The sequence below is a fragment of the Vombatus ursinus genome, unplaced genomic scaffold (assembly GCF_900497805.2).
Source record: "Vombatus ursinus unplaced genomic scaffold, bare-nosed wombat genome assembly UNPS02014818.1, whole genome shotgun sequence".
Classification (NCBI taxonomy): domain Eukaryota; kingdom Metazoa; phylum Chordata; class Mammalia; order Diprotodontia; family Vombatidae; genus Vombatus; species Vombatus ursinus.
Genome location: NW_020954596.1, coordinates 48633994 through 48656157, shown reverse-complemented (window position 1 = coordinate 48656157; position 22164 = coordinate 48633994). Strand labels below are relative to the sequence as shown.

Here is a 22164-nt window from a genome sequence, read left to right as displayed (position 1 = left end):
GTAAATGAATGCTCCCAACACTAGAATCATCTTGGAAATTCCTATCTCCTTTACCTCTTCCCTCTTCCTCCCCCACCCCAGAAACACATCCATTAATTGCCAAGTCAGGTCAATTTTACTTCCATAATGTCTTTTCCATCTTTTCTTTTCTCTTTACTCTCTTGATGCCACCTCTGGCCCTTATTACCTCTTATATAGACTTATAATAACAGCTGGCATTCATATAGCTCTATGTGGTTTGCAAATAGCTTTGTCATCATGATAATATCTCTGCTCAGAGGCTCACTCTGCTGACTAGTAAGTCCCTACTCTGGACCCCACCATTTCATTTAAAATTCTTTACCTCAATTACATGTAAATTTTTTAAAAATTCACTTTTTTTAAATTTTGAGTTGCAAATTTTCTCTCTTCTTCCCTCCACCCTCACTGAGAAGGCAAGCAATTTAATATTGATAATACATGTGAAGTCATGCAAAACATATTTCCATATTAGCCATATTGCACAAGAAAACAGACCAAAACAAAGTAAAAAAAAGTATGCTTTAATCTGCATTCAGACTCCATTAGTTCTTTCTCTGGAAGTAGACAGCATTTGTCATCATAAGTCCTTCAGAATTGTCTTGGATCATTGTATTACTCAAAATAGCTGTCATTGACAGTTGATCATTGTACAATATTGTTGTTACTATGTATGATAGTTTCTTGGTTTTGATCACTTCACTTTGCATCAATTCATATGTCTTCCCAGGTTTTTCTGAAACAACCCCCCCTTATCATTTCTTATACCAAAATAGTATTCTATCACAATCATATACCATGACTTATTCAGCCATTCCCCAGTTGATGGTAACCCCTCAATTTCCAATTTTTGGCCACCACAAAAAGAGCTGCTATCAATATTTCTGTACATATATGTCCTTTTTCTTTTCCTTTGATCTCTTTAAGATACATCAGACCTAGTAGTGCTTTGCTGGGTCAAAGAGTATGTGCACAGTTTTTTGGGCATAATTCCAAATTGCTCTCCAGAATAGTTGGGTCAGTTCACAATAATGTATTAGTTGGACCCACTCCCCACCCCTCACCCCCATTTCATAAAAAGCCCTAGGTTTACTACCAGCTTAATTCCCTCTGGATGTCTCTTATCTCCTAGAGAACATCCTTGCCCTCTCTCCTCCTCCCCTGATCTCCAGTTCCCCCTTATGTACTGTCTTTCTCCACTAGGATAAAAGTGCCTTTAACATAACGACTGTGTTATTTGCTTGTATGTGTATCCCCAGCACTTAGCACTGCACCTTTAATAAATGCTTTATCATTTCATTTGATCCTTGCACAACCTTGTATGGCAGATTTTATAGATCAGCAAATTGACCAATGTTAAATGTTAAGCAATGTGCCCAGAGTTACATAGCTAATAAGCAAATCAGGCAGGACTTCAGGTCTTCTTGACCCTAAGCCCCACATTCTACTCACTATGCCTTTAGTCTCTCCTCCAGTCTATTTTTTCCATAGTTGTCAAAACCCAAAATAATCTTCCTGATAGCACCAGCCCTGTTGCCAGCCCCAAACTCCATAGCTGTCGATGATGAGAGCAGTCGACATCAGTGACCAACCGCTGCTGTCAGGTAAACCCAAGAGCCTCAAGAATGGCAGCACCTTCCAGCACAGTCTTGTAACCAAAATCTCAGGAAGCAACCTTTGGAAAGATGCCACCTAACAAATGCTTCTGCCACGTGCTAAAAATCCAGGCCACTACAGCTACTAAAGACCTGGAAAATAAAACTCTTGATACCAAATCCTTGGCTTTGGTTCAACATCAGAAATGGATATGATTATTAGTAAAAAAAAAATCACATTTTAAAAAATGTATTATCACCTGCTTTGCCTCTGTACCCTAAGAACCATAGTACCTTTTCATGTGACTTTCTACTCAAACTTCATATATATGTTGTTTTCCTGATTAAAGTGAGCTCTTTCAGAGCAATGATTGTCTTACTTTTCCATTTGTATGCACAGTGCTTTACAATTAGTTAAGCATTTAATAAATGCTTTTTTATTCATTCATAATACACAGCTTTGACCACATTACTCCTGACATGTAAGGTCCTGTGTGCTCTGGCGCCAATTTGCCTTTTCAGCTTTATTTCATGTTTTTTCCTTGTGTAAAGCCTTTATTCCAGCTGAATTAGACTTAGTTATTCCCTGATCTTATTATTGTCTCCCATATTTTGTGCAGACTATCCCAGATATGGGAAGCATTCTCTCCAACCTCAGTCTAATAAAATTCCTCACTTCAAGGAAGCCCCTATTCATGAAGCCCTCTCTGATCCCACCAACAATCCTTACCTTTTCTTAGGGCACCTTGGTCTTAGTCTGCACAGTAGGATTAGTGTGGGGAGAGAGAACAATATAATACAGAGAAGGTGCTAGCTGACTTGCAGTTGAAGAAGTTGTCTCCTTATCTGGGAGTTCCCTATACTAGTGAAATCATAGGTCCAGTATCTATTCCTTTACCTTGGGATACTCCCCATCACAAGCAGGATGTGGCTATTGCCATTCTAAGGAATCTGATAGGGGGTACAGGTGACTGAGGACTAGTTTGGTAGATTCATTTCCAAATAACATAAAAAGGAGGATCTGGGATCAGAGGGAGTAGGGAGAGTCAATAAGCACACAGGAAAACCCTAGCCATTGAAGCTAGGGCTTATGTCCTAAGGGTTGTTAATACTGATTTCACTCTGACTTATCCTTCCAATGCAGCATCTGATCATCTAGTCTAGCAATACCAACAGATACCAATATCAGAATGATAGAGAGGAACCTTTTAAAAAGCAAAATTCTGAAACTAGGCAAATAGGGTCTTGGCAGTATCCTTAGTTGCCCAGAACAATGGCATCAAAGTTAACCAGAAATGGGCACACTAATCTATTCATGAGGATCCAGGTAGGCCACGTATTGACTTAGCTTTAAAATATAATGTATATAATTTATTTAATCTATTAAATATTAAATCACCAAATTATTAAATATGAAATTAACACTAATTATTAAATAATATGTATTAAATTATTGAATATTGCCTAGTTGCATTTTAATATGGTTGGGGCTCTCAGGAGGAATCTATTTTTGACACCTCCATCCTAGAACATATTCATACTAGATATACCAGATGTAGTAGTGGCACTGCTGGATCAAAGGGTATGCACAGTTTAATTGTCCTTTGGGCATAGTTCCAAATTGTTCTCCAAATGGTTGGACCAGTTCACAACGCCAACAGCAGTGCATTAGTTTCCTGATTTTCCCACTTTCTCCAACATTTATCATTTTCCTTTTCTGTCATATGAGTCAATCTGATAGATATGAGGTAGTACCTCAGAGTTATTTTAATTTGCATTTCTCTAATCAATAGTGATTTATATAGTAAGGTGGTCTTAGTTGGACCTGGCCTTCTGGTGCAGGAAACACAACTGGAAACGCAGTGGGGGGAAGGGGGAAACAGAATAGACATTAGAAAAGGGAGTACTGGGGCAGCTAGGTGGCGCAGTGGATAGAGCACCGGCCCTGAAGTCAGGAGGACCTGAGTTCAAATCCGGCCTCAGACCCAGCACTTCACATGTACTAGCTGTGTGACCCTGGCCAAGTCACTTAACCCCGATTGCCTCACTTAAAAAAAAAGAAAAGGGAGTACTATTAGCCCAACAAGGAAGGCAGTGCAGACAAGCTAGGTTAGAGAATGTTTCTGTCCTTGATAGTGCCTTCTGAGCTATTCTTTTTCCTTTACGTCACACTGGATTCAGAGGTTGGAAAGCCTGATAACCAGAGAGAAGGGAAGCCTGACACATTCAATTAATTAATGCAAACAAACACATAATCCATCCAGAATTATTTTTCTTGTTTATTTACATAGAATTCTTTTACATTAAGCTCTCATATGGAAAGTGGTGAAATATAGTGTAAAGAATACTGAGACATTTTCAGATATAGCCAACACATGAATTTGTTGTACTTGACAATACTGACATGTTACAGGGGAGAGCTTTAATTTCTGCTGGGCTGTGAGGAGGGAGCAGAGGAGTAGCCATAGTGATACAAAAAAGAAAAGAATGTCAATTAAATATTAAAAATTTTACAGAAGGAAACCTAAAAGGACACACAAGCAAGCAGGACAGTATTGGTAACATCTTGTTAAATTTAATACACAGATTAAAAAAAAATAAGCTGTACATAATAGAGATTCATAATTTTATATACAGTTGCTTTCTGTTGTTCTTTATATGTTGAAATATTCTTATTTATTGCAGTCATAAAAATGTTATTTTTTTTAAAAGAAGCATTGTACCTAGAATCATGAAGTGTTGTTTAGTTGTGTCCAACTCTTCAAAACCCCATATGGAGTTTTCTTGGCAAAGATATTGGAGTGACCCTAGCTTCTGGGATAAGAACTCACTATTTGACAAAAACTATTAGGAAAACTGGGAAATAGTATGGCAGAAATTAGGTATAAGCCAACATCTTACAAATGGATACATGATTTAAACATAAATGGTGATACCATAAGCAAATTAGGAAAGCAAGAAACAGTTTGCCTTTCAGATTTTTGGAAAAGGGAAGAATTTATGACCAAGCTATAGAGAGCATCATGAGTTGTAAAATAAATAATTTTGATTAGATTAAATTTAAAAGGTTTTGCACAAACAAAACCAATGCAACCAAGATTAGAAGGAAAGCAGAGAGCTAGGAAATAATTTTTACAGCAAGTGTCTCTGATAAAGACTTCATTTCTCAAATATATAGAGAAATGAGTCAAATTTATAAGAATGCAAGTCATTCCCCAATTGATAAATGATCAAAGGATATGAATAGGTAGTTTTCAGATGAAGCAAAGCTATCTACAGTCATTTGAAAAAACTATATAAATCACTATTGATTAGAGAAATGCAAATTAAAATAACTCTGAGGTACCAACTCATATCTATCAGATTGACTCATACGACAGAAAAGGAAAATGATAAATGTTGGAGAAAGTGTGGGAAAATCAGGAAACTAATGCACTGCTGTTGGCGTTGTGAACTGGTCCAACCATTTGGAGAACAATTTGGAACTATGCCCAAAGGACAATTAAACTGTGCATACCCTTTGATCCAGCAGTGCCACTACTACGTCTGGAGATCATAAAAAAGGGAAAAGGACCTACATGTACAAAAATATTTATAGCAGCTCTTTTTGTGATGGCCAAGAATTGGAAATTGGGGGGATGCCCATCAATTGGGGAATGGCTGAACAAGCTGTGGTATATAATGAAATGGAATACTATTTTGCCATAAGAAATAATGAGCAGGATGATTTCAGAGAAACCTGGAAAGACTGATACAAAGTGAAGTGAGGACAGGAGAATATTGTACATAGTAACAGCAACACTGTGTGATGATCAAGTATGACTGATGGAGCTCTTCTCAGCAATGCAATGATCAAAGACAATTCCAAAAGATGGATGATGGATGCTATCCACATCCAGAGAAAGAATTGTTGGGGGTTCAAATCCTACCTGATGTTTACTAGTTGTATAACCATTAGACAGTCCCTTTTAGTTCTGTCATCTATAAAATGTGAGTAATATTGATATTCTCAATTTCTCTAGGTTGTTGTTCAGCTAATATGAGAATATATATATATATATATATATATATATATACACTATATATAAAATTCAGTTGTTTTTAGTCACGTGTGACTCTTTGTGATCCCTTTTGGGGTTTTCTTGACAAAGATACTGGAGTGGTTTGCCATTTCCTTTTCTATCTCATTTTACAAATAAGAAACTGAGGCAAACAGTTAAGTGACTTGCCCAAGGTCATACAGATAATAAATGTCAGAGGTAGGATTTTAACTCAGGTCTTCCTGACTCCAGGCCCAGTGCTCAATCCATTGTGCCAACTAGCTGTCCAATGTATACATTACATGTTACAAATCCCTCTACTCCTCCCATATAAGAAATAATATTTTTAAAGACAAAAAAAAAAGAAGAGAAAAATGAGCACAATCAATCAATATATTGAAAAAGTCCAAAAACAAGGGTAATGTGTATCTCCTGTGGATGTCCCACCTCCTAGAAGCGGTAGATTGGGAATGTCTTTTCATGTCTCTTCCTTGAGTCAGGTTTGATCTTTATAATTTTTCCAACATTTTTTATTTTTTTGTGTATGGTTGTTCTTTTCATTTACATTGTCATCACTGTCCATATTGTTTTCTTGGTTCTATTTACTTCACTCTCCATCAGTTCATGTAAATCTTTCCATGCTTCTCTGTATTCGACATATTCATCATTTCTTGTAGGACAGTAATATGCCATTATATTCATGTACCACAATTTGTTTAGACATTCATCTCCCAATCAATGAGCATCTACTTTGTTTCCTATTCTTTGCTATGACAAAAAGGGTTGTTATAAATATTTTGGTGTATACAGAGACTTTCTTCTTATCAATGGCTTTCTTGGGGTTTAAACTCAGTAATAGAGTCTCTGGTTCAAAGAGTATGAACATAGTCACATTAGTGACTACTTTTTTTAGTCACTGTATTTGTATTATTCAAATTTCTTTCCACAGTCCTCTTTTTCCATTGTTAAGCTCTTTTTCTTTTTTTATTAATTTTTTTATTTTTAGTTTTCAACAATCACTTCCATAAACTTTTGAGTTTTAAATTTTCTCTCCCTTTCCCAAGACGGCATGCAATCTGATATAGGCTCTACATATACATTCCTATTAAACATATTTTCACATTAGTCATGTTGTAAAGAAGAATTAGAACCAATAGGAAGAACCACAAGAAAGAAGAAACAAAACAAAACAGAAGAGAAAAAAAGAGCAAATAGTATGCTTTGATCTGCATTCAAACTGCATAGTTCTTTCTTTGGATATGGATGGCATTTTCCATCATGAGACTTTTGGAGATGTCTTAGATCCTTGCATTGGTGAGGTCTTAGATCCTTGCATTGGTGAGAAGTGCTAGGTCTATCAAAGTCAGTCATCACACAACATGGCTGTTACTGTGTACAACGTTCTCCTGGTTCTGCTCACTTCATTCAGCATCAGTCCATACAAAGCTCTCCAGGTTTTTCTGAAGTTCACCTGCTTATCATTTCTTGTAGCACAATAGTATTCCATTACATTCATATACCCCAACTTGTTCAGCCATTCCCCAATGGATGGGCATCCCCTCAATTTCTAATTCTTTGCCACCACAGAAAGAACTGCTATAAATACTTTGTACATGTGGGTCCTTTTCCTGTTTTTATAATCACTTTGGGATACAGCCCTAGAAGTGCTATTGCTGGGTTGTTAAACTCTTTTTCTTCTCTTTGCCTTGGAGCTGGGTGATTAATAAACCCTGCAGAAAACCTCACATGGCTTATAGTACTATAGTGTTATTAAATTGGCCTTAAGTCAGAATGGCAAAATTGAGTCCAATGAAAATTGTGATCTTGCTGCAGTCTGAATTTTTAGGAAACATTCATTTCATGACAAGTCAAGATGATTCCTACACACATAACCTACCACTCTGTAGTCATATCCATGAAAAATGAAAACAGGATATGGGCAGGGAGAAGACTGGGGATGCTGTCTAGACTTCTAGGGTCATTCATGACTAATTGTGAACGCAACTCCTGGAAAGTGCTTTTATTGACCTCATAGCACAAGTCCAGCACAGCCAAGTCACCAGGGTTTTTTGTCTAAGATTTCAGGCAGCTCCGCATACGGGTCCCGCACATTAAGTACCCCCAAGTTAATACAGGGAAAATACAACTTCAGATACAAAGAGAAAAATGAAAGTTATGATACTCTTGTCTTTAGACTTTTTGCTCAAACTATTCTTTTCACATGATACCTGCTTTTCCAATTCAATTCCATTTACCTAAGTACTATTTATATATTTACACGACTTAGATGCTGATATATATATACATGTATATCAGAATAGATAAATGACTTGTGTGACAAAATTATCCCTGCTTGCAAAGAGCTTACATTTTACTGAAGGAGATTAAACATGTATACAGATAAGCATAATACAAAGTCATCTCAGAAGAGAAATATCACTAACAACCGGGAAGGCTGAGGAAGGGGATCTTAGAAGGACCCACCAAGGAGGTGGCTTCTGAGCTGATCCTTAAAGACAGACAAGGTTGGGAGTACCTTTCAGGCATGGAGAACAAAGTGTGCAAAGGGATAGAGATTGGAGATGGCTTGTTTAGTCCACAGAGCTTCTAGAAGGCCAGCTGATCTGAAAAGTAGTGAGTTTAAAGGGAAATAATACAAAATAAGGATAGAAAGATAGGTCAGAACAAGATGGTTGAGGGTTTAAATTCCAAGCTGAGGAGTATGTAATTTTATCCCAGAAGCAATAGGAAACCAGTACATTTTTTTTTTTGAGGAACAAGTGGCATTTTTAGATCCTTTTTCAGAAAAGAAAAAGATTTTAAAATGGAAAAAAAATGTAGGACTCCTTTTTTTGTCCAAAACATCTCTCACTCTCTCTCTGCAATAGTCTTTAGAATCTGCTAGAAGTTGGCAACGAATATTTGCTCTTGGGTTCCTTCCGAAATGAGGTCAATTATTTCATCAGGAGGGAGTCACAAAACCCAGATTTGCTCATTGGCTCTACTACTTAATTGTGCAACTTTGGTAAAGTTAGTTAACCTCTCTCAGGCTCTATTTCCTCACCTGTAAAACAAGCATAATAATACTTGTGCAACCTACCTCACAGAATCATGATGATTAAATGAGAGGGTCCATAAGGATACCAAGCAAACTTTATTGCATTATAAAAATTATGGCACTTAGACATATTTCTCTAAACTCATAATCCCTCTCCCCACACCTAGGCTTCTTTAAAATACATGGAAATAACCTTTATCCAAAATACTGAATGTACAGACTGATGTAATACTGCCCTTAAAGTAAAAAACAAAAAAGAGACCTGTACTTAGAGATAAGAGTCTCAATCTTAATTTTATAGCACAAGGTGCCTTAAAGGTATAAAAAAAACATTTTAACTTTTTTCTCCATGTCTAGGCCAAGTTTTAACCTTTATAACATTTCTTCCCCCTAAGTATGAGATATTCTATAACCATTCTTTCAAGGGTACCTGGCACAGAAGGCCAAAGTACATTTTTAATGTGGTACTGCAGTGCACACGCATGTATGGGCGCATGCACGTCGTGTGTGCGTGTGTGTCTGTGTGTTTCTGTGTACGGTTAATCTCTTGGCTTCTGATACCACCCAGAAACCTTGAAAAATCTCTAATGGATGCATAGTTCAGAAGCCTATCTAGCACTCTATCCATCATATGCCTGCATGACTAAGTGAGAGAGCCCTGTATTCCAAATCAGAGATGCTGGGTTCCCATCCTGGCTGTGCTGCCTGAGTCATCTTAAGCAAGTCACTTTTTCTTCTACTCCTCAGTTTCCTTATCCAAAAAAAAAAAAAAAGAGAAAGAACTAGATTATTGTTTCTTAACTTGGGGTTCAAGGACCTCTTGAATAGATGTCCACATCCCTGAGCTTAGATGGGAAAAACATATTTTAATTTTCACTAATATTTAACTAAAATTGAGTATTTCCTTCAGTTATAAGTATAGGCTATAAACTATTTTGAGAAGAGGTCTATATGTTTCACCAGACAGCAAAAGTGGTCCATGACACAAAATGATTCAAAATCCCTAATATTAGATGATTTCGAAGGTTTCTTCTAACATGGCAAAATGGATAGGCCAGGTCCCAATTAGTGTGAAGCATGGGATCCCCTCAAGTACTCTCATTTTTCATGTTTGTAATATTTGAAGTTATAATTATGCAAAATAGAATAATTGGTTCCAGCACAAAGGAAATATGGAGTGTGCTTTCAAATCAATCAAGCAATAAACATTTATTAAATGCCTACTATCTGTCAGGCGCTGTGCTAAGTGCTGGGGATACAAAAAGAAGCAAAAGCACTCTCTGACCTCTGGGAGCTCACAATTCAATGGGGAAGAAAACATGCAAATACATACAAAACAAGCTATATACAAGATAAATAGAAAATAATTAACAGAGGACAGTACTGGAATTATGAGGGGTTAGGGAAGAATTCTGGTAGAAGGTGGGATATTAGCTGGGATTTAAAGGAAGCCAGGAAGGTCAGTAATTCAAGTTGAGGAGGGAGAGTGGTCCAGGTATGAAGGACAGCCAGAGAAAACGTCAGGAGCTGAGAGATGGATTGTTTTGTTCGTGAAATAGCCAGGAGGCCAGTGTCTCTGGCTTGAAGATTATGTGTTGGGGACTAAGGTGCAAGCAGACCAGAGAGATAGGAGGGGTCTAGGTTCTGAAAGGCTTTAAATGTCAAAGAGAGCATTTTGTATTTATTCCTGGGGGCAAAAGGAAGCCACTAGAGTTTATTGAGCAGGTGGTGGTGACATGATTGGACCTGCATTTTAGGAAAATCACTGATTGAAATGGGAAAACACTTTAGGCAGACAGACCAATTGGCTATTGCAGTAATCAAGGCATGAAGTGATGAAGGCCTGCACTAGACTGGTGACATATCAAAGGAGAGAAGGGAGTATATTCAAGAGATGTTACAAAGATAAAACTGACAGACCTTGGCGACTACTTGGATATGGGAGGTGAGAGATAGTGAGGAATCCAGGATGACTCCTAGTTGTGAGCCTAAGGGAGTGAGAGGATGGTGTTGCCTTCTACAGTAATAGGAAAGGTAAGGCATGAGGGAAGGATTTAGGAGGAAAGATAATGAGTTGTTTTGGACATGTTGAGTTTAAGATACCCACTGGACATCCAGTTCAAGATGTTCGAAAGGCAGTCAGAGAAGTGAGGTTGGAAGTGAGCAGAGAGATTGGAGCAGGTGATAGAATAGAGATGGTAATTAAATCCATAGCAGCTAATGAGATCACCCGTGATGTAGTATAGACTAGAAGAAGAGGAGAGTGGAGAGGCCAAGACAGAACCCTGAAGGATGTAGGGTTGGAGAGCCTGGAGAAGGACACAGCAAAGGAGACTGAGAATGAGTGATCAGAAAGGTAGGAGGAGAACCAGGAAAAAAAGAGAGTATTAAGGAGGTGAGAGTGATTTACAGTGTCAAAGGCTGCAGAGAAGTCAAGGAGAATGAATCATTTCAGGGGATTCCTATTTGCACTAATGTTGACCTAGCATAGAAAGATAGGCTTGGAGTCTGGAACAGGTGTGTTCATATCCTGCCTCTGATAACAGCTGTGTAAACACGAGCAAGTCAAACTTTTCTGACCTATAGTTTCTTCTTACCTAGTTCATAGATTTATTGTGTGGCTCAAATGAGATATGCATATAAGGCAATCTGCTGATGCTCGGGTGCTATATCAATGTCAGTATTCCAAATTTAAAGCTATATTATACCACAGGAAGATTTCATTAAAAGGAAACCAAACAGCATTCTACAAGAACTTACAATCTAAGGTTTTAGAGACCTGTATATCCCAGCATCCCCTAAAGTCCTAGTGTTTGTAAAAAGTCTTCTTATCCCTCTGAGTATAGCTTCCTTTTAGGAAGTCATCTTTCTTTCATCCCCTTCCCGAGGTCACTGCTGGTTTGTATTCTGCTGAACCAAGGCAATGATCTTTCTTCGATATCCAAGATATCCCAACATTTTTCCCTGGGTACTATGGGAGGTAGTGAGGAAACCAGAGAAATCATATTCTAGCCTAACACACTTTTGGCAAAGTAAGGAATTTCTCCCTATTGAAGTGTGCATGTTTTTTGCTTATAGTTTACTTGGCACAACCAGGGGCAAAGTTTTTGTATCACCTTCAGCCAAGAGTGTGCTGGTAAATGTTTAACAACTAGCTTACCCATCTTGGGGGGGAGGGATTGGAGGGAGGGGGAATTTAAAACTCAAAATCTTACAGAAGTGAATATTGAAAACTAAAAATAAATAAATAATCAAAAACGAAAAACAAAAAACCAACTAGCTCTCAAAACTCTCAAAAAAAAAGACATGTTACACTTCTAAGTTTAATCTGCATTATTAACATTTTCTCCATAACTTTCTTAAGTTTACCAAAAAATCAAGCCCTGAGTTGTAGCATTTGCCATTTCCAAAGTGTAAATGTTCACAATGAAAATCCAGGGCAGCTAGGTGGCTCAGTGGATAGAGCACCAGCCCTGAAGTCAGGAGGACCTGAGTTCAAATGCGACCTCTGATCAAACACTTGACACTTACTAGCTGTGTGACCCTGGGCAAGTCACTTAACCCCAACTGCCTAAAAAAAAAAAGAAAATATAACAATTCAGCTGGTTCAAGCTATCTCCAGCACACACCCCTTCCTTCAACCCTTGATTCTCTTGGAATCTCTTCTGCATATTAATCTTCACCTAAGAATATTTTTTTGCAGAGGGTTATACAATCACTGTTTCGGAGTTTGCTCTCTGATGCACAGAGGTTCACCCAGAAGATGCATTTTTAGTGTTAATCTCAGAGGCTTTCTTTAGAATGCCCCACTACCAAAACTTGTCCCCACTTTGAGGACAGTGGTATTACAGCATCTTAAACAGAAAGTAACTAACATTTCACCTCCAATCAAAGGTAAAGAGTCTTACTGCAAGGAACCAGAAGATATAACTACAAAATGTATAAAATACTTGGGGGCCTACCAACCAGACACATATACAGAGGAATTATATGAATACAACTGTCAATCAATAAACATTTATTCAGTGCCAGGCTGTGAGGGACTGTCTGATGTTGGCAGCTACCAGGTTGGGAGCTGTGGCAAGGGTAGGGTAAGATCTGGGTATTTTGGAAGTCGAGGCAGGGGCTGTGGTAGGCAGAGTCGTGGTGAACTGGGATGGGCTGGATATGGAGAAGCCCTGAGGCAGTGGGCAGTGCTGTGTGAGATAAGCTGGGTACAAGAAGTAGCCGGAGCTTGAGCTCCTGAGGCAAGGGGCGGTGCCACGTGGGAGTGGGATGGCAGAGGACTGAGTTCCCTTTGCTTAGTCCCCTCCCTATATGCAACGTCATCCCCAGACGCCTCTTGTGACCTTCCTGACTTCCTGGGTCCCTTTGTGCAGCACTGACCCAGACCCCTCCTCCCAGTGTCTGAGTCTGACTTCCTAGGTCACGTACTCTTGTCTATGTGCCAATCCCAGATGCCTTCTCCCCGTATCCGGTCCTAGCCTCCTACGTCACTCCCTCCCCCTTGGTGTGCTAAACTCAGACAGCCCCTTCCGGTATCTGACCCTACAATCATTGGCTAGTAAGCAGGCTGGGGAGGAGGGGCTAGGTAGGTTTTTAGGAACAAGCGTGGTCAGATCATGCGCGCTCTCTCCTGGCTCCTGCCCTGTTGCTCTGGCCTTGCTGCTTGGGCTTGCTATGATGGTTTGCTGTGTTGGCCTCTGAATAAAGCTCTGGTGTTGGTGCCTCCCGATGGCTCGTCTCTGTGTGGTTATCCGGCAGAGAACCGAAGACTCGAGTGTGAGTAAGACTCTGGTAGTGTGCTCCTTATAGGAGGAGTGGGTACCGGCGTGCGGCTGGCAGAAGGTCGGCGTGCGGCCAGTATACCAGGCACTGTGCTAAGCACTAGTTAAGTCTTTACAGAAATAGGGACAGACCTAAATAGATAGAGAAATATGAATTACTCACCAGTAGGCTGAATCAATTGGCACCTAGGTGGCACAATGGATAGGGTGTCGAGTCTAAAAACAGGAGGACTCATCTTCCTCAGTTCAAATGTGGCCTCAGACACTTATTAGCTGTGAGATCCTAGGCAAGTCACTTACCCCTGTTTGCCTAAGTTCCACATCTGTAAAACGAGCTGGAAAACGAAATGGCAAACTACTCCAGTACCTTTGCCAGGAAAACCTCAAATGGGGTCATGAAGAGTCAGGACTAAAAACAACTGAACAACAGGCCAAGTCAACATAATAAAAATGACAATAATCACTCAAATTAACTTATTCAAAGCCATACCAATCAAACTACCAAAGGATTACTTTGTAGAATTAGGAAAAAATAATACTGAAATTCATCTTGAAGAACAAAAGGTTCTGAGTCTTAAGGAAATTAATGAAAAAAAAGTGAGAAAGGGGCCTAACAGTACCAGATCTCAGAGAAGTTATGACCAATATTACTTGGTACTGGTTAAGAAAGAGAGAAGTTATTCAGTGGAACAGATCAGGCATACAACATACAGAAGCCAATGAACCTAGTAATCTACTGTTTGAATAACCCAAAGACCTTTGCTACAGATGTAAGAACTCACTATCTAACAAACGCTGCTGACAAAATTGGAAAGCAGACTGTCAGAAACCAAGTATAAACCAGCATATCGAACCAAATATATGCAATCAGGATACATACAAGATAAATTAGAGATAATCAAAGGAAAGGCACTAGCTTTAAGGGGGAATAGGATTTTATCTGAGACTTAAAGGAACCAAATGGGGTCACAGAGAGTGGGACACAACTGAAAGGACTCAACAACAACAATAACAACACAAAATAAAGGAAGAGAGCAAAAAAAACCAGAAGGCAGAAGTGGGAAGGGAGAGAATCCTGAGAGCATTCTAGGCATCTGAGAAGCAGTGTTTTGTGCAAGAAATAGTAAGGGTTAAGGGACATCAGAGTTAAGGGAGTAAGATGTAAGAAAATCAGAAAGGTAGGAAGGGGACAAATTATAAATGTCTTTAAAACCCAAAATAAGGATTTTATATTTGATTCTAGAGGTGATAAGGAGCTAGGAGGGTTTACTGAATAGGAGGGTGACATAGATTTAGGAAGATTTCTCTGATAGCTGAGTGGAGGATGGACTTGAGGCAAGGAGACCATCCAGAAAGCTATTGCAATAGTCCTGGCACAGGGTGCTGAGGGCCTACATAAGGGTGGTGGCAAAGTCACAGGAAAAAGATACAAGAGATGTTGGGAAGTTGAAATTCATAGCCATCTGGCTATCAGAGAGTCAGAACTTGGATGGGAAAAAAAATTACATCTTTATTTTCACTAACTTCTAATTTAGCTTTTAGCTACCCAAAAACACAGTAGTATTAGCAGTACTTGTGACTTCCACTAAAAGAAAGATCAAATATTTTCATGTCATATTACAGTTATTACATATGTATTTGTACAAATATGCTTTGAATTACTAGTTATTAAAGCCTTTGACTTGACTATATTCTAAATGTTATTTAATAAAACACGCAGATTACTGTATCAAAATTTTTAAAAATGTTTAAAAACTGTATTTCAATATCATTGGTTCCCTTTGTACTCCTATGCATTTAAAAGCCTTATTCTGAGAAGGGGTTCACAGGCCTTACCAGACTGCCAAAGCATTCAGAGAACACACACAGAAAGTTAAGAAGCTCTGCTGTAGTAGGTTACTCTCTACTGCTCGGTTTCCAATCTGTTTTTTTGGTCCCCACACAACTACTAAGTGCCAGGCGTTGTGCTAAGCACATAATTATATATATAGATTTGTTAATCCTACTCTATTGAATTAGATAAAGGTTCCCCATTAGATTGTAATCTCCATGAGGGCTGGGATTGTCATTTGCCTTTTTTTGTATCCTCAGTAGTGCCTGGCATTTAGTAGGTACCTAATAAATGTTTATTGAATTGAACTGAAAGTGTACTAAAAGCCAAATCGGGATATGGGGACCAAAAATACAGACTGGAAACCTAGAGTAGAAAGTAATTTACTAGGTATTATAATCATATGTGTCTAATTATATAGTAATAACTTTTAATTCCAATTATAACACATTTTATAATTATAAATTGATGATAAATATAATTATAAAATAGTTGTGTTGTATATTAAAGTTACTGGATATATTATATATTAAAATTGTTGCAAGTATTTATATAATATTTGGGCAGCTAGGTGGTGGTGGGGGGCCTACAGTACCGGGCCCTAAGTCAGGAAGGCTCATCTTGAGTTCAAATTTGAACTCAGACACTAACTAGCTGTTAGAGGGCAACTCACTTAAGCCTGTTTGTCTCGGTTTCCCCATCCATCAAATACACTGGAGAAGGAAATGGCAACCCATTTTTTTTGGGCCAAGAAAACCCCAAATGGGGTTACAGAGTTGGAGAAGAGCGAAACAACATACAATATTTATATTTACACAAAATTAAGTATAATATATGATAATCTACAATTCCTATGCCTTCTATTCAATATAAAAGGAAATAAAATTAACTAGCTTTACATCTCGCTTTAAGGTTTGTAAAGCCCTCTAGAACATCTCATTTGATCCTCAGAACACTCTGCATGGTAGACGCAATTATTATCTCCAATTGACAGATGAGGTAAACTGGGGCATACGGCACTTTCGGAGCAGGGGTGAAGAGGGGTCTCCCACAGAAATCGCGTTAATCATTCAGAGGCACGTAAGAAACCAAATAAAGATTCGCAGACCTCAACAGGCGGACGCTGTTTTTGACCAAACAGGGGCGGGACCCCCTCCCCCCGGCGGGCTTTGGTGCCCCAGGGCGGGTCCGCCCCCGCCCCCGCCCGCAGGAGAACATTACGTGTGGCCCGAGGGTGAGCTCGTTCCCTGCCGGCCTCGCCCTCGGACCCCGGGGAGAGGACGGAATTACGCTCCCCTTCCCCCAGTCCTCGGGAGGGCTCGCGGCCCAGATTTCAGGTCTCCTGTCCCAGGGGCTTGGGCGGGACAAGCGCCGGGGCACAGCTCCGGATCCGCCGGGCGGGGAAGGGCCGCGGGAGTCACCCTCCGCATCCCAGCGCCCCACCACCAGGCACACCCGGTGAACCCGAAGGGCCGCCGGCGCCTCTGCGGAGGGCGCGGGGAGTCGGGGCCCCAAGTGGCCGCCGGCGATTGGTCACTGCCCTTCGCGGGGCGGGGCCACGGCTCCGGCTCCGCCCACGGACGCCTTACGAGCCTGCGTGCTGTAATGGCTGTGGCGGCTTCAGGGGAGGGTTGAGGAGGGGCCGGCGGCGGGGCTGCGAGGCCGCCCCCTGCTCCTCGCAGAAGCCTTCAAATTTCTGGGGCCGGCGGGGCGCGCCACCTTGGGCGCTGTGAAGCTGTGGGAAGGCGGAGACTCAGGCGGCTGCCACTAAGGAGCGAAAAGCGAAGGCAGGAGCCGCCGCCCCCGGGTAAGCTCCGAGGAGGCTGCGACGGGCAGGCTGGGACGACGCCTTCCTTGGCCCAGCCCCTCGCCCCCAAGCCCAGTCCAGCCTTGCTTGTACCCCAGCGCCCCCAGCCCAGCCTTGCCTTGCACCCCAGCGCCTCCAACGCAGCCTTGCCTTGCAGCCCCCTCGCCCGAGCCCAGTCCAGCCTTGCCTTGTACCCCAGCGCCCCCAGACCAGCTCTGCCTTGCACTTTCGCCCCCACTCAGGCTTGCAGCCCCTAGCCCCCAGCTCAACCTTGCTCTGAACCCCCTTGCTCCCAGCCTAACCCCTGCAGCCCCCTCACTCCCAGGTCAGTCTGGACAACCATGCTTCTAACATTCCCTTTGGAAGTCCTGAGACTTTCCTACCTCCATCCCCCGCCCCACTCCAGCCACCTCAACTTTTAAGTGTGAGAGATCCCAACGTCCTCCCCTTTTATTTCCTCTCCCCCTTTAACCATTTTGCATACAGCTAACCTTACAAATTTCTCCACCCCCTGGCACTTCGGAGCATATTGTTTTTCTTAAAGAGCCCCCGATTGCCTTCTGTTCTTAACCGCTTTTGTTTCATCTAAAAGACCCTGAGCACTCTGGGGGAGCTACTTTCTCCATTTCCTCTTGCTGCCTCGGGGGGGGGGGGGGGGGAACAAACACCAAAAAACCTTAGAAGGCCTTGAAGCCAGTTGAGCCTCTCAGTTGTAGGATTAGCTGATTTGGCCTCCTATACTTGGCTCTAGAATCTGTGGTTTACCTCCGCCTCCCCCCCACCCCCCGCAAATGAGTTGTAGTTGAGTTTCAAAAGAGAGGATGTATCCCACCTCTTACACAGGAAGCCCTGTTGTGAAAATTTGGAGACTCCCAGATTTTTGGTAGGAGGACAAAGTAGACCTGGAAATTCTGGAGCCCGGAAGAGAGGGAGGAGTTTCTAAGAGAGGACTGCTCTTAATGCAATAAATGGCCTTTAGATCCATATACAGTGGGTCCATTAACAGACCACAATGTGGGTCTTTTCAGTTTCTTCAATTCCCCTTAGAAATGGAGTACAGTAATCTGTTCTGACTCTTCAGGAAGGTTCTGGGAATGAAAGAATTTACTGTCTGCTTTGCAATTTACCTATTAGTAACCGGACTAAAATAACAAGTTTGCCTGCATTGCAAGCAAGTAACCTAGTGAAGAGATTAGTTAGATTTTTATCCCACTGTTCTATTTCTACTTCAAATTATATACCTAGTTGGTGAAATTCTCAGTGTTTGCCTTAAAAAGCAGGGAGAGGGAAAATAACAATTGTTAAATGAATATTAGGTTTGCCTGTGGTTTTATAGTATAACTTTTATGGCTTTTCTGTAAAAATGCTAAAAAAAAAATAACATTGAATAGCAAAATAACAGTACTATATATATTAAAGTCAAAATTTAACGTTTGGTAATGTTGTAATAGTGATTGATTTACTAACATTTTGTGAAGTAGAGGTATAGTGTGGTTATATGCTGGAAGAGAAGTCAGGGTTAGTTAAGTAAGTTAGAGTAAGAGTTAAAGAAGAGGTTGGGAATACCCACTGTGTGATGGAGAATAAAGGTATTTTCATTTAGCATTGAGGATCCAGTTAATATGTGTTTATAGTAGACACAGTAGGCTGACTTTTTCTCCAGAGGTGCTTTCCTGCACAAGGTGGTGGAGGGTGACTCAAGGATGAGGGTAGGCAAGGTGATCAGCCCCTGGTCCCTTTATGGTGGTGTAGAGTGCATAGTAGAACTGGTTTTGCTGTAGGTTTAAAACTAAAGAAAGGAAAGTAAGGCAGAAGTTTTGGATAGAGGAGAAGGGAGGAATTGTGGGAAGTGATTGTGTTGATTGGAGGTTGGCTGAAGAAAAAATGTAAGAGGAATAAGGTAAAGGAAGAAATGGTAAGCAAGAGTGTATGTATCTCTAGGGCTTCTTCTAGTTCTAATAATGTAGAAATTTCTGAATTGCACTTTATAGTTTTTGATGAAATGCATTATTCACAATTGTTAAAAATTAGGCCTCCTGTGGCAGTGTTGCATTTAGCTTCTAAGAAAAGTTAAATCATTGTCATCCATAGTACATACTTAATGTCATAGTGGGTAGACCACAGGACTTGAAGTCAGGAGGACCTAGGTTCAAATCCCACCTTAGCCCTTTACTAGCTGGGAGTCCCTGGGTAAATCGCTTAAATTCTCTGTTTCCTTATAATAGTACCTGGCTCTCACTGTTGATTTGAGGGCCAAATGAGATAGTGCCTATAATGTACTGTGCAAACCTTAAAACACTATATACATGAAAGCTATTATTAATCAGGACTTAAAACACACCTAAACCACCAGTGTACTGGCAAGAAAAACAATGATTATTACATGAGAGCTCTGTAGGCCTTAAGTGGTCATTGATTGATAAGACAGGTTGAACTGATTGCAGTCCCTGTATAGCTGCATAGTTTATTTGACAAAGGAGTTCAGATGACAGTGGGCCACTGGGAGAAGTGGGGCGGGGGGGACGACTTGAGGTGGGAGCAAAAGGATTCTGACTGTCCTGTGCTAATGTGTTTCATCTGCAAGGTTAGCCTTTGTGGCTAAGCTATGTGTTAGGTATATTTGACAGCTGTTTATTTATTGAGTCCTCCATATGAATGACCATTTGGCTTGGTAGAGAGGTGATGATTCTGTCTACAGAGTAGCAGTAAGGATCATAAATTGCTGCTAAGAGGCTGTCTACCCTATGTGGTGTGATTTGAGGAATACTACTGAAAGACACCTTCCTTCTTTAAGACTCCAAGCAGCTGATGATTTATCAGTGTGGATACTCTATCCGCTGATGCAGATTGTATCACCACTGTGACTTGAACTTTTAAGTTACGATGACCCTCATAGTCATCATTCTGTGGACGTCCCTAGAAGGGGATGTTCAGGAAAGCCAAAGGCGTGGCGCTTTATAGGGAGGGTTCAGGATCTCACAAGTGTGTCTGATGATTCCCTATCTCTGATGTTAAAAGCACAGAGATAGAGGCCCTGACTATGTAGTCATGGGACTTGGAAGTTTTCAGATCTAGACGATTCTATAAAAGGAATGTGGAAATGAGGAAGAGGGACTGGGGTCTAAATCAGAGGTAGCTTGTAAGATTCCAGGCTCCCCCCCCCAAAAAACCAGATTTTTGGGGGGACCACCACAGCTACTAAATCTGTCTTCCACCTTGATCTCTGTCCTGAGCTGCGGGACTGAGTTACCAAGTGATTAGATAGCAAAAGTCTCCTAACTTGTCTTCTTGGATCCAGTCTCTTTTCCTATATACAAAATATTAGACTGGTCAAAGACTTTTCTATAGTTCATCATCAGTTAATTAATAAACATTTATTAAGCACTTGTTTTATGACAGGTGCTTTGCCAGGGTCTGGGTGTACAAGTAAGATGAATAAAACAATCTCAACCTACAAGGAGCTTACACTCTAATGGTGTAGGCAACAAATGTATCAGTCAGTCAACGTTTATTAAATGCCTGCCATGTGTCAGGCACTGTGCTAAGCCATAGGGTTACAGAAAGAGGCAAAAGATAGACCCTGCCCTCAAGAAGTTTACAATCTAATGGAGGACACAACTTGCAAACAAATATATACAAAACAAGCTATACACCTGATAAATGGGAAATAATTAAAAGAGAAAAACACTGGAATTAAGAGAAGTTAAGAAAGGCTTCCTGTAAGAAGCTGGGATTTCAGTTGAGACTTAAAGGAAGCCTTGGAGGTCAGTAGTTGGAGCAGAGGAGGGAGAGCATTCCAGGAGTGGGGGACAGCCAGAAAAAATGCCCCCAGCTGAGAGATGGAGTGTGTATATGTGGAATAAATGCAAGGTAATTAATAAATACAAGGTAGTTTTGGAGGGAAGGCACTAGCATTTGGGGGGAAAAGTTTTGTGTAGAACAGGGCTTCTTAACCTAGGATCTATTAAATTATTTAAATGATTTTTTTGGATAACTTTCAGTATAATTGAATTTCTTTGTAATGCTCTGAATTTTATTTTATGCTTTTATAAACCTCATTCAAAGAAGGGGGTCCGTGGGCTTTTCACCAGAATGCCGAAGAGATCCATAACATGAAAAAGGTTAAAAACCACTGATGTAGATGTCACTTTTGTCTGTTCCTTCAAGAACTTTATATTTGAAGGAAGAGAGGGATTCTGTGAGACACAGATGAAGAGGGAGTGACTTTCTAGACATGAGGGATAGCAAAGGCCTGGAGAGACAGAGGAAGACTGTTTGGATCGAAGATTATTTAGAGTTGAGTAAAATTCAGTGAATCAGGTTGTGAAGGGCATTACAAGCTAAACAGAGTTTATACTTTACCCTAAAGACAATAAGGAGCTACTGGAATTGATGAATAGGGGAGTGACATGGTCTAATGCCCGCTTAAGGAAAATCACTTTAGAGGTATTGTGTGGGGGATGGGCTGAAGTGGTAAGAGATTTGTGGCAGGGAGACCAGGTGTGAAGCTGTTGCAGTAATTAAGGTAAGGGGTGATATGGACCCCTGAACCAACGTGGTGGCTGTGTGGGTAGAGAGAAGGGGTCAGTTACAAAGAGGTAGACATGTCAAGATTTTGGTAATTGGTTATCATGTAGGATAAAGCAAAGTTAGGAGTCAGGTCAGCAAGCATTTATTAAATGCTAAATATGTGCCAGGTACTGTGCTGATAATTAGCATTATCCAAGTTAATGCTGAGGTTTGTGAAAGACTGAAAGAATAGTGGTGCCTTTGACAGAAATAGTGAAGCTTGGAAGAGGGAACCAGAATTCCATCACCTAGCATCCCAGCTGCTTTCTAGCTTTCCCAGAAATTTTTCATAAGTAGTTTATGTTTTCAGGGAATTTCACTGGGCTATTGAATTCCATTGTTTCTGATTCTCTTTTGTCTAGTCTCTTCCATTGATCTACTTTTCTATTTTTAATCAATACCAAATGATTTTGATGTCTGTTGCTTTATAATATAGCTAAGACTATAAATTGGAGAACA

At 40.5% G+C, this 22164-nt stretch overlaps 2 protein-coding genes across 2 annotated transcripts in view; both read left to right on the top strand.

Annotated features, from left to right (window-relative positions):
• Positions 1-1579: 1579 nt before the first annotated feature.
• Positions 1580-17558, top strand: LOC114023806 (basic salivary proline-rich protein 3-like). Its single transcript, XM_027836616.1, has 4 exons — positions 1580-1622; positions 16384-16926; positions 16969-17392; positions 17447-17558. The coding sequence occupies exons 1-4, from the start codon at positions 1580-1582 to the stop codon at positions 17556-17558; spliced, it is 1122 nt and encodes a 373-aa protein (XP_027692417.1).
• UGDH (UDP-glucose 6-dehydrogenase) overlaps positions 16991-22164 on the top strand; it is a 25174-nt gene continuing 20000 nt past the window's right edge. Inside the window, exon 1 of the mRNA XM_027836639.1 lies at positions 16991-17136. The gene's annotated coding sequence lies outside the window, so the exon portion shown is untranslated. The remainder of the gene's footprint in view (positions 17137-22164) is intronic.

What these genes read in the sequence shown, in the direction of transcription:
- LOC114023806 (XM_027836616.1), top strand. Translation starts at nt 1,580, where the DNA reads ATGATGAGAGCAGTCGACATCAGTGACCAACCGCTGCTGTCAG. An exon ending in CGGACGCCTTACGAGCCTGC is followed by an intron (nt 16,927 to 16,968) that starts GTGCTGTAATGG and finishes AGGGTTGAGGAG; the next exon opens with GGGCCGGCGGCGGGGCTGCG. An exon ending in ACTCAGGCTTGCAGCCCCTA is followed by an intron (nt 17,393 to 17,446) that starts GCCCCCAGCTCA and finishes TAACCCCTGCAG; the next exon opens with CCCCCTCACTCCCAGGTCAG.